The 13,459-nt window shown below is 28.7% G+C and overlaps 2 protein-coding genes across 5 annotated transcripts in view; one reads left to right on the plus strand and one right to left on the minus strand.

Moving 5' to 3' along the window:
• Nucleotides 1-120: 120 nt before the first annotated feature.
• On the minus strand, nucleotides 121-6,770 carry LOC145942667 (peroxisomal acyl-coenzyme A oxidase 3-like). Of its 4 annotated transcripts, none has more exons than XM_083049607.1 (6): nucleotides 6,538-6,770; nucleotides 4,525-4,604; nucleotides 2,153-2,266; nucleotides 1,940-2,009; nucleotides 367-651; nucleotides 121-260 (listed from the first exon to the last, which is right to left on the minus strand). In XM_083049607.1, the coding sequence occupies exons 5-6, from the start codon at nucleotides 556-558 to the stop codon at nucleotides 171-173; spliced, it is 282 nt and encodes a 93-aa protein (XP_082905733.1). In that variant the 5' UTR covers nucleotides 559-651; nucleotides 1,940-2,009; nucleotides 2,153-2,266; nucleotides 4,525-4,604; nucleotides 6,538-6,770; the 3' UTR covers nucleotides 121-170. The 4 variants fall into 4 exon arrangements, with proteins under 4 accessions (XP_082905733.1, XP_082905735.1, XP_082905732.1 ...); XM_083049609.1 differs by having other exon boundaries at nucleotides 2,153-2,278; XM_083049606.1 differs by having other exon boundaries at nucleotides 4,525-4,666.
• The window catches only part of Ir68a (Ionotropic receptor 68a), a 34,327-nt gene continuing 26,459 nt past the window's right edge, over nucleotides 5,592-13,459 (plus strand). The window contains exons 1-2 of the mRNA XM_083049602.1: nucleotides 5,592-5,991; nucleotides 6,721-6,907. Coding sequence (XP_082905728.1) covers nucleotides 5,924-5,991; nucleotides 6,721-6,907 — 255 coding nt within the window. The 5' untranslated portion in view covers nucleotides 5,592-5,923. The remainder of the gene's footprint in view (nucleotides 5,992-6,720; nucleotides 6,908-13,459) is intronic.

The following is a 13,459-nucleotide window of genomic DNA, read 5'->3' on the forward strand; positions in this document are numbered from 1 at the left end:
CATTTTTTATATATAATTTATATAATGTCCATATAACAAAATATTTTAGTGAACAATTTAACCAATCGGTAAAAATATGGAGAAAAAGCTTTATAATATATATGTATAAAGATGCGTATAATTTTTTCAACCATAATCGCGGGGAATATTTATATATTATAATTTATATGTTATAATTTAGATCGTATTTCCTTCCACCAAGATGGACGTTCCAAGATTTCTTTATCTTTGAATAGCCACTCCTTTATGTGTTTGTATATCTGCGTAAAAATTTTCAATTTATACATTAGAAAAAAAAAATTATTACACTTAAAAGAACGATTAGAAATGTAAAATATTCAATGTGGAACAAAATATATTATATACCTCGCCATCGGACATTCCCAGAGGAGAATTAAGAACGAAGTCCGGAGGTGCCAGGGCATCAACTAGGGCAACCGCGTTGTCTAATAAGTCTCTGCACAACGTTATAATTCTTTTCCGCAGAAAATCGCCTATCTTACTGTTAGAAGAAGCGTAACCACTGGCATACAAATCTCCCAGTCTCTTTTCCAACATTGCAGCTCCGAACAAGGAACATAATTTTGTTAGTACCTCTCGTTCGTTTATCTTCCATTTCGGATTTTGTGATAAAGTATATATTAGAGCATGCTGCATTAAAAGAGAAAAAATAATTAAAAATTGCATTAATTTGCATTTTCTACACGATAGTGCTATGTAAATCAATTGTGGAATAAATTTCCCTTATAAAAAAAGTGATGTAGATCCGAAAAGTGCGCGTTTGAAGACGATATGTATCGCGTTATTGTTGACTCTTCTGCGTGTATATGATTGGTCGATATGTTCAAAATGAATCTATGGATATGATGATGACAGTTCGTATCGTGTCGACTTTTTTTTTCCTCCATAATTTAAAGCAATAGCGGCGATAATTAATTACTTCATAATTTTAAAATCGAGAATATTGTTATGACATGTCACGTATTTTTTAAATATTTTTTATTATTAAACGGAGGAACATTTTATCAACATTCACCACCTATATTTTTAAATACGTTAGTTTATTTTTTAAAAAGTTTAATTTATTAGTGACTATAATTAATCGTTTCATAATTTTAGGGTTGCCATTTAAACATCATAACGTTATATATTCTACAAACAATGTAATATCGAAATATACAAAAGATAAATTTTTGGCTCGTTTTAAAATAAAGAGATCATAAATTTATAACCGCGGATCTTATACGGCGAAACCTTTTTTTATGTATACTAATTAAAAAAATGTGAAGGCTGTTTTATTTTTGGTACAACAGTAATCTGCAGACAATATGCAATCGAAATATGTAAGTTTAAAATTTTTGGCTTTTTTAAAAATATTAGGTATAATGAAATTATCGCCGCGAACTCGATACGGCGCAGCCTTTTATTATACTATAAAAGATTAAAACTGGAAACTATTTCTCATATGGAGATGCTTCTGAGGAAAAAAGGTTTTTTAGAAAAAATGTATTTTTTTCGTAATTAATTTTATCATTATTGTTGGTTTTCTTTAGATCATACTTTTGTCTGATCAACTTTTGTCTGCAACATATTTTTGAAAATGTATTTGTTTTGAAAAATTCAAGGTGGGCAATTAAAATGAATCTATCACGAAAAGTTACACTGTGTATGTGTATATCGATAGTCCTCAACTACAAATTATGAGTATAATTATATGACTTCATCATTATAGGCGGAATATTCGCTATCTCAGCAAAACTTTGCATTTAAATTTTTCCTAATATGAGTAAAAAGTAAGATATCGAATTTAAAAAAATGCATTTTATAGGGATAAGTGATGAACAATATATTTATGACATCTGAGCAGAATTTTCAGATAACGTCTTTTTACAAAAAAGTTTCAAATATCGCAAAAAAGCCATTTTTTTGCATATTAAACCTCAATTATTACGGAAACCTGACGTGCTGGTGAAAATTGGCTTGCGGCATCGTTTTCAGCATCCAAAAATCTATAAGAAACACCTTGTCTGATTTAAAATAATAACAAAAAATTGTTTTTTCTTAAACTAGTATAATTGTTATATTGTAACTTCGTGTAGTATGATATTGTAATTGTTAAATAATTATTTGTTATACAATTAGTTATAATTACCTCTATGTTATTGTCAACCAATACTTTCAGCTGAGCATTGTAGCGTCTTCGAGCTTCATTCAAGCTTATTGATCTTATCGGTTTTTCAAATGCTGGATTGGTTCTGACAAGTTCCTATAATTTTTCCTAAGCAGTTAATCATATTACGAAATAGTTATGCATACGATATAATATGAACTACATAGCTGTAAAGCGTTACGCATATACTATAATTAAATACATAATAAAAATATATATAATAAATAAAACTTAAATATAGGTACGCTCGTATATTAGAAATAACAATCTTAACACAAAATAAAGAAGGCCAACCATCGAGCTTAATTATGTGGATGTTATAAAAGCAATTTATTTGTTGTATTGTACATTAATTAGGAAAATATAACAAACGTTTCGACTGTACGCAGTTTTCTTCAATGTTCAAATCTATTACATATTACAGTGCTTATCAGTTTATCCGTGTAAACGACTAAATTCATTGTAGTCTTTAACGCAATAGAGGTAAGCTATTTTTTTTTGACATTCATTATTATATTTCATCTGTGAATTTATTTCGAATCATGTATTTTTTATATTCTTCTATGGTTTTTTACTGAAGTATTTTCACCCCATGAGGGAAACTTTTTACAATTCCAACGTTGGAAGACGTGGAATTATCATGGTTTCGGGTAATATATAGAACCGCTATATGAAATTATTTACTAGAATGGAAACCGATATTTTTTGTTTTAATATTAAGTTTGACTTACTTGTATTATGTTTATTCACAGATGAGATTTTTTGATTGCCAGAGTCTGAGATTAGATACATCTTATTTCCAACACAGTAATGAGAGATGGTTATTATGTGTTGTTTATATATCTAGGGTTAATTCACTGTTTGTTTGTTTTTTGTAGGTTTGCTAATTTCTCAAGTATATCAAAATAAGAATCGTTGAGTAACTCGGTGTCTTTGTCTAAATTTAAACCGTTTTTTTTTGTTCTTTAATATGTAACATTTCCGATATCATTCTTTTAGAATAATTAGTTTCATAATCTAAAATTTTAACATTGTCCCATTCAAATGTATGTTGTTCTTTAATAATGTGTTCTGATATTACCGAGTGTCTCGTTGAACTTAATCTGATGTTATTCTTATGTTCTTATTGATTCTAGTCTATAATTGTCTCTTTGTCTGTCCTACATAAGACGCGTCACAATCATTGTATTTAATCTTGTATATGATATTAGAGTTACTAGAATGCTGATTTTTATCTTTATGAGTTTTAATGATTTTATTAAGTTTATTTAGACAACGATATCCTACTGTTACATGAACGGTTTTTTTGACTGAAGAGACAATCATTTCTGAAACTCTATTAATGTAAGGAATGGCGAAAAGTTTTTTTGTTTCTTCTTCTGTTCCTGAGTTTTTATCTTGTGTTATTGTATTGTTAGGTTTATGTAATATGGTTTCGTTGGAAATAAGATGTTTTATACGGCGATTAATTGTGTTAAAAATCATGTTGAGAGGATAACCATTGCTAAGTAAGATATTGAATACTAATTCAATATTTTTATTGTAAAATTGTGGGTGTGATAATAATAGACACCTGTCTATTAAATTATAAATTATTCCGATTTTATGGCAATGAGGATGATTAGAAAAATATGATAAAACCCTGCCAGAAAACGTTTCTTATTTTGATATACTTGAGAAATTAGCAAACCTACAAAAAACAAACAGTTAACCCTAGATATATAAACAACACATAATAACCATCTCTCATTACTGTGTTGGAAATAAGATGTATCTAATCTCAGACTCTGGCAATCAAAAAAACTCATCTGTGAATAGACATAATACAAGTAAGTCAAACTTAATATTAAAACAAAAAATATCGGTTTCCATTCTAGTAAATAAATTATTCATTTCATATAGCGGTTCTATATATTACCCGAAACCATGATAATTCCACGCCTTCCAACGTTGGAATTGTAAAAAGTTTCCCTCATGGGGTGAAAATACTTCAGTAAAAAAAACCATAGAAGAATATAAAAAATACATGATTCGAAATAAATTCACAGATGAAATATAATAATGAATGTCAAAAAAAAAATAGCTTACCTCTATTGCGTTAAAGACTACAACGAATTTAGTCGTTTACACGGATAAACTGATAAGCACTGTAATATTATATGTAACAGATTTGAACATTGAAGAAGACTGCGTACAGTCGAAACGTTTGTTATATTTTCCTAATTAATGTACAATACAACAAATAAATTGCTTTTATAACATCCACATAATTAAGCTCGATAGTTGGCCTTCTTTATTTTGTGTTAAGATTATAATAAATAAAACATATAATTAAGACTTATCAATTTCAATACCTAAAATCGCACGCCATCCTCACTTTCTAAAGTTAACTTGAACGATTTCCAATCAAAGGTCGCTCGCTTTCTGTAAGCATCTAATGGTCCCTTGGGTAAGTCCTTAATTAAATTATCGGCGATGGACATTGCGTGTTTTTCTCTTTGAAATTAGAATTGCCACATATCTTATAAATTAATAACAATCATAACAAAATATTAAAAATAAAAATAATAAATAGATAAAATTAATAAAAATAATAAATAATTAATAGACAAAATTTATACACGTTTTCGCATGATATTACGCATAATAAATGATCATAAATGTATATAGATTTTTAAAATTTTTATCAGAAAGATAAAAATCTAGATCAGGATTATACAGCCAAAAATACTTTTACGTCATTGATGACGTTCAGCTTTAAAAACTTTTACACATTTTTAGTTTGTTTGAAAATTAAGCGGATTGAATAACTCGCTTCTTTATAATCGAGTCAAAAGTCATACATATATAAGATTTACTGTATTAATTATTAGATCATAAAATTAAACAGTAAAACCAAATCACAACCATATAAAGATAAAACATAAAGCACGAAAAGAAAAATCACTTAAAGAAGTTCGTTAATAAACATCAGTCTTTAATGTCGTAGAATGTAGATATAGTGGTGTAGCGAATAAAGAGAAACAACAATTTTTATGCTTTTTATGAATGTTATATTTATGAAACATGTTTTTTCGAGTTTTGAATTAAAAGTAGCTGATCAGATAGCTCATCAGACTTCAACGATAATGCAAAAATACTAGCAAATAAAATTGTGATTTTTTGATAATTCTTTTAGTATAAATTGTATTTTTTTATTGACATAAGAGAACAAAGAAAGAGTGATTACGACAATTATTTAATAACACACTTAAACTTAGAAATTTAAGTTCTTAATAGAAATTTTGGAAGTAGCTCATATAATTATTATTTTAAGTAATTATTTATATATTTGTCAAAATGTTGATGACAGAGAGAATTTATTTAAATATATATATAACAATTATATAATATATATTAATAATAATTATATATTCGCGAATCTGTGAATTTTCTTATCAGAAAATATTCTACCCATTCTAATGGATAAAATAATTTATTTAGTAAAATAAGGCATTTGTTTCGACTTTCATTGAACTAATCAATCTAACATATTTAAAGTAGGTCAGATATACGCAAGCTTATCGACAATCACATGTTGCATAAATAAACGTAATTGTCGGCAAATGAGATTATTAACAATTTATATCAGAAAAGAGCGCAGAGAGGTAAAACATTCCAAGAGATCGATAGTTCGATACGAACGAAAGATTCGGATATGTGATTAACAAAAGCCAAGTGAGAATACAAGTGAGAATACGCAAATATTTCGACATGCATTTCGAGATGACAACAGTAATCGTTATTCTTTTTTGGCAATTTATCCATGCTATCAATGAAAGGTAAGACAATTCGTGTAAAATAATTATGCGTCTGGGTTGAAAGTGTACTTCTTGGACGTATGAGATATATTTATATAATTACAATAAATATAAAATAAATTAAAAAGTGATGAAAAAGAAAATAGCTTTGAATCGAATTATCGTTGAGGAAAAATTAATATTTCACGTTGTTTACAAGTAACATTACTAGAGAATTTTATCTGCGCTTACACAGAATATTTTTTTATACATATATCCGAGAAAAACAAGAGAAATTAGAAAATGATGAAAACGATAATAGCTTGAAATTGAATTGTCATTGAAAAAAATTAAATCCACATCATTTAAGTAACGTTAGGGAATTTTATTTGTGTGCTGGCAGATTTTTAATTTTATTTTTTTATACATCTGAGAAAAAACACAAGAGAATTAATTAAATCATAAAAGTAGAACAAAAATCTGTACAATTTATTTTTATCTTAAAATAATTTATTAATATTAAATATTAATTATAATTATAAATAATTAATTTGTAATAGTTGATGTTAATTGATTCAAATTACTTACCCCGTATATTGGTTGTTATAATTAATAATTATAGTTGATAAAGACGTTGTCTCTCTAGTCTGTTACTTGATTCTACGATTATAGAGTCTCTGCAGATAAATAAAGCGTATTCTACTAAAAAAAGCTAAAAATGCGTGGTTTCTAGACCACGTCTGCAAATAAACTGCTTTTCTTATATTACAGGAACAATTTCGCACGACTATATCGATGTGCGCGTGAGGTAGACGATCTGAAATCGGTGGTCGAGCGAATCATAGAGGAAATCGCCCAGCGTAGCAATTGCATAATCTTTATTACCGATACCACCTATCGCGGGTTGATTGATGTTCGTTCTATTGAAATATCTCATCCATTTTTATCAAAATATGACGTAAGTGATAGCATTATTATTCATGCGCGATTATTCGAAACAAAAGCTTTATTTTTGCGCTAAAAAAATTGAAAAGGAGAACCACATAGTATAATCTTAAAATACAAAATGAGCACTTGTAATTATTAAATAACTATTTTAATTTGACATAATTTTATATAAACTGTAAAATATCATGTAAACTTTTCAATTTTAAATTATTTAAAATATTTAAAATATTTTATGATCGCTTACAGCGAACAATAACCGCTAAGAAAAACTATACGTTAATCTATAAAAAATTGAAGGTGACCTTGAAAATTTCACAAAAACAACTGATAAAAAGTATGCTATATTCATCTTAAGAGTCTTTTTAAATCATATTATGCAATACAAAAAAAAATTTGGTTGTTTCAACACAATAATAACAACAGAATAATTTTAGATGGACACATGATATGCAGTTTGCCCTGTATGCAAGATGTTTCTAAATAAGTGTGAAAAATTTTAGGAGATGATTCTTTGTCGAAAATTAAGAGACGTTTTTCATATACGAGGCGCATTTTTAAAATAAGATTCGTTTTGAATTAAAAAAAGATCTTAACATATAAAAATAATTTACTATAGTCAAAAAGCTTCTACAAGCTTACTTTATTTTTCTACATAATCACCATTGACTTTCATTCATTTTTTATATTGTTTCAGCAGCTTCTTAATTAATGAGGGGATAAAACTAACAACCCCTATTCAATTTTTTATTAGAATTCTTCAGGAAAGGATAGAGGGAGGAATACATGTTTATATATATATATATATATATATATATATATATGAAATAATTACTTTAATTTTTGACAAAGATTAATTTCTTAAAGTTTTTTGCACTTATATGAAAACATCCTATATATACATATATCCCAGGTAGCAAGCGTACGTCATTCTGACGTCGTGACGTCATTAGACGTCGAAAGACGTCATAGACGTCAGTTTGCTACTTGGGTATATTTGCATATACGACATTAGTTTATCATCACACGACAATTAAGTCTTCTTTTTAATTATATCGAATTTATAATCAGACTAGAACAACACAAGCGCGCGCCATTTCTCGATTTTATATATAAAAAAAATGATATTTTTATATAAAATTTGTTTAAATTTGACTAACATTTTTTGACAGAAATCACATAATTAAAGCATTAATTTGCTAATTAAATTTTAAAATAAAAATATGTTATAAAAATTAAAAATGTTATAAATAATATTACAAATAATATGTTTACTACTTAAAACTCGAATAATATATTTCATTGTTTGCATATAACTTTTATATATATAATACAATGTCCTATCGAAATATACAAGCAATAAATTTTGAATATTAAAAATCGATACTTTGTAGCAGCGGATCTTACATGGCGCAAAATTTATTACGTATATCAAATAAAAGAATTTGCACGCTCGTATCTATTTGGTATAAAAATAATCTGCAAACAACGTACTATTGAAAAAAACAAGCGATAAATTATTGGCTCTTTATATTAAATAAATACGAGCATGCAAATTATTTTATATAATATACATAATATAAGTCCGCGCAGTGTAGGGTTCGCGGCTATAAAATTTCATCTTTAACTATTCAAAAAAAGGATAGAATTCATCGCTTGTTTTTTTAATAGTACATTTTATGTAGATTACTTTTATATCAAACAGATTCGAGCGTACAAATTTTTTCGTTTAATACACATAGTATAATACTTCGTTATAGAATTTGCGCCGTATTTTATATATTTCAACAGTACATTATCTGCACAATATGATGGTACCATCAGCATACAAACTTTTTGATCTAATATAAGTAAAATGAATCCGTACAAACTTTATGATCTAATATAAGTAAAACGAATCCGCGCCGTATGGGATCCGCGGTATAAAAATTTTAATTTTAAATTGTTTAAAACGAGCCAAAAATTATTCTTTCATATATTTTAACATTACATTGACTGCACATTATGATGGTACCATCAGCATACCAGCGTACAAACTTTTTGATCTAATATACGTAAAATGAATCCGCGCCGTATGGGATTCGCGGTTAAAAAATTTTAATTTTCAAATGTTTAAAGCGAGCCAAAAATTAATCTTGTATATATTTCAACTATATATTATATGCACATTATGATGGTACCATCAGCATTCCAGCGTACAAACTTTTTGATCTAATATACGTAAAATGAATCCGCGCCGTATGGGATCAACGGTTTAAAAATTTTAATTTTCAATTGTTTAAAGCGAGCCAAAAATTAATCTTGTATATATTTCAACTCTACATTATATGCACATTATGATGGTACCATCAGCATACCAGCGTACAAACTTTTTGATCTAATATACGTAAAATGAATCCGCGCCGCATGGGAACCGCAGTTTAAAATTTTAATTTTCAATTGTTTAAAGCGAGCCAAAAATTATTCTTTCATATATTTTAACATTACATTGACTGCACATTATGATGGTACCATCAGCATACCAGCGTACAAACTTTTTGATCTAATATACGTAAAATGAATCAGCGCCGTATGGGATTCGCGGTTAAAAAATTTTATTTTCAAATGTTTAAAGCGAGCCAAAAATTAATCTTGTATATATTTCAACTCTACATTATATGCACATTATGATGGTACCATCAGCATACCAGCGTACAAACTTTTTGATTTAATATACGTAAAATGAATCCGCGACGTATGGGATCCGCGGTTTAAAAATTTTAATTTTCAATTGTTTAAAGCGAGCCAAAAATTAATCTTGTATATATTTCAAGTCAACATTATATGCACATTATGATGGTACCATCAGCATACCAGCGTACAAACTTTTTGATCTAATATACGTAAAATGAATCCGCGCCGCATGGGATCCGCAGTTTAAAAATTTTAATTTTCAATTGTTTAAAGCGAGCCAAAAATTAATCTTGTATATATTTCAACTCTACATTATATGCACATTATGATGGTACCATCAGCATACCAGCGTACAAAATTTTGATTTAATATACGTAAAATTAATCCGCGACGTATGGGATCCGCGGTTTAAAAATTTTAATTTTCAATTGTTTAAAGCGAGCCAAAAATTAATCTTGTATATATTTCAAGTCTACATTATATGCACATTATGATGATACCATCAGCATACCAGCGTACAAACTTTTTGATCTAATATACGTAAAATGAATCCGCGCCGCATGGGATCCGCATTTTAAAAATTTTAATTTTCAATTGTTTAAAGCGAGCCAAAAATTAATCTTGTATATATTTCAACTATATATTATATGCACATTATGATGGTACCATCAGCATTCCAGCGTACAAACTTTTTGATCTAATATATGTAAAATGAATCCGCGCCGCATGGGATCCGCAATTTAAAAATTTTAATTTACAATTGTTTAAAGCGAGCCAAAAATTATTCTTGTATATATTTCAACTATATATTATATGCACATTATGATGGTACCATTAGCATAGCAGCGTACAAACTTTTTGATCTAATATACGTAAAATGAATCCGCGCCGCATGGGATCCGCAGTTTAAAAATTTTAATTTTGAATTGTTTAAAGGGAGCCAAAAATTAATCTTGTATATATTTCAACTACATATTATATGCACATTATGATGGTACCATCAGCATAGCAGCGTACAAACTTTTTGATCTAATATACGTAAAATGAATCCGCGCCGCATGGGATCCGCAGTTTAAAAATTTTAATTTTCAATCGTTTAAAGCGAGCCAAAAATTATTCTTGTATATATTTCAACTATATATTATATGCACATTATGATGGTACCATCAGCATTCCAGCGTACAAACTTTTTGATCTAATATACGTAAAATGAATCCGCGCCGCATTGGAACCGCAGTTTAAAATTTTAATTTTCAATTGTTTAAAGCGAGCCAAAAATTAATCTTGTATATATTTCAACTATATATTATATGCACATTATGATGGTACCATCAGCATAGCAGCGTACAAACTTTTTGATCTAATATGCGTAAAATGAATCCGCGCCGTATGGGATCCGCGGTTTAATAATTGTAATTTTCAATTGCTTAAAGCGAGCCAAAAATTAATCTTGTATATATTTCAACTATATATTATATGCACATTATGATGGTACCATCAGCATTCCAGCGTACAAACTTTTTGATCTAATATACGTAAAATGAATCCGCGCCGTATGGGATTCGCGGTTAAAAATTTTAATTTCCAAATGTTTAAAGCGAGCCAAAAATTAATCTTGTATATATTTCAACTATATATTATATGCACATTATGCTGGTATTATCAGCATACCAGCGTACAAACTTTTTGATCAAATAAACGTAAAATGAATCCCCGCCGCATGGGATCCGCAATTTAAAAATTTTAATTTTCAATTTTTAAAGCGAGCCAAAAATTAATCTTGTATATATTTCAACTATATATTATATGCACATTATGATGGTACCATCAGCATTCCAGCGTACAAACTTTTTGATCTAATATACGTAAAATGAATCCGCGCCGCATGGGATCCGCAGTTTAAAAATTTTAATTTTCAATCGTTTAAAGCGAGCCAAAAATTATTCTTGTATATATTTCAACTATATATTATATGCACATTATGATGGTACCATCAGAATTCCAGCGTACAAACTTTTTGATCTAATATACGTAAAATGAATCCGCGCCGCATGGGATCCGCAGTTTAAAAATTTTAATTTTCAATTGTTTAAAGCGAACCAAAAATTAATCTTGTATATATTTCAACTCTACATTATATGCACATTATGATGGTACCATCAGCATTCCAGCGTACAAACTTTTTGATCTAATATACGTAAAATGAATCCGCGCCGCATGGGATCAGCAGTTTAAAAATTTTAATTTACAATTGTTTAAAGCGAGCCAAAAATTAATCTTGTATATATTTCAACTCTACATTATATGCACATTATGATGGTACCATCAGCATTCCAGCGTACAAACTTTTTGATCTAATATACGTAAAATGAATCCGCGCCGCATGGGATCCGCAAATTAAAAATTTTAATTTTCTATTGTTTAAAGCGAGCCAAAAATTAATCTTGTATATATTTCAACTCTACATTATATGCACATTATGATGGTACCATCAGCATACCAGCGTACAAACTTTTTGATTTAATATACGTAAAATGAATCGGCGCCGTATGGGATCCGCGGTTTAAAAATTTTAATTTTAAATTATTTAAAGCGAGCCAAAAATTATTCTTTCATATATTTTAACATTACATTGACTGCACATTATGATGGTACTATCAGCATACCAGCGTACAATCTTATTGATCTAATATACGTAAATTGAATCAGCGCCGTATGGGATCCGCGGTTTAAAAATTTTAATTTTCAATTGTTTATAGCGAGCCAAAAATTAATCTTGTACATATTTCAACTCTACATTATATGCACATTATGATGGTACCATCAGCATACCAGCGTACAAACTTTTTGATCTAATATACGTAAAATGAATCCGTGCCGCATGGGATCCGCAGTTTAACAATTTAATTTTCAATTGTTTAAAGCGAGCCAAAAATTAATCTTGTATATATTTCAACTATATATTATATGCACATTATGATGGTACCATCAGCATTCCAGCGTACAAACTTTTTGATCTAATATACGTAAAATGAATCCGCGCCGCATGGGATCCGCAGTTTGAAAATTTTAATTTTCAATTGTTTAAAGCGAGCCAAAAATTATTCTTGTATATATTTCAACTATATATTATATGCACATTATGATGGTACCATCAGCATTCCAGCGTACAAACATTTTGATCTAATATACGTAAAATGAATCCGCGCCGCATGGGATCCGCAGTTTAAAAATTTTAATTTTCAATTGTTTAAAGCGAGCCAAAAATTAATCTTGTATATATTTCAACTCTACATTATATGCACATTATGATGGTACCATCAGCATACCAGCGTACAAACTTTTTGATCTAATATACGTAAAATGAATCCGCGCCGCATGGGAACCGCAGTTTAAAATTTTAATTTTCAATTGTTTAAAGCGAGCCAAAAATTAATCTTGTATATATTTCAACTATTTATTATATGCACATTATGATGGTACCATCAGCATAGCAGCGTACAAACTTTTTGATCTAATATGCGTAAAATGAATCCGCGCCGTATGGGATCCGCGGTTTAATAATTGTAATTTTCAATTGCTTAAAGCGAGCCAAAAATTAATCTTGTATATATTTCAACTATGTATTATATGCACATTATGCTGGTATTATCAGCATACCAGCGTACATACTTTTAGATCTAATATACGTAAAATGAATCCGCGCCGTATGGGATTCGCGGTTAAAAAATTTTAATTTCCAAATGTTTAAAGCGAGCCAAAAATTAATCTTGTATATATTTCAACTATATATTATATGCACATTATGCTGGTATTATCAGCATACCAGCGTACAAACTTTTTGATCAAATAAACGTAAAATGAATCCCCGCCGCATGGGATCCGCAATTTA

Source organism: Prenolepis imparis, unplaced genomic scaffold, assembly GCF_030444845.1.
Source record: "Prenolepis imparis isolate NDT839.2.m4 unplaced genomic scaffold, iyPreImpa1.0 SCAF_11, whole genome shotgun sequence".
In the NCBI taxonomy this organism is placed as follows: Eukaryota; Metazoa; Arthropoda; class Insecta; order Hymenoptera; family Formicidae; genus Prenolepis; species Prenolepis imparis.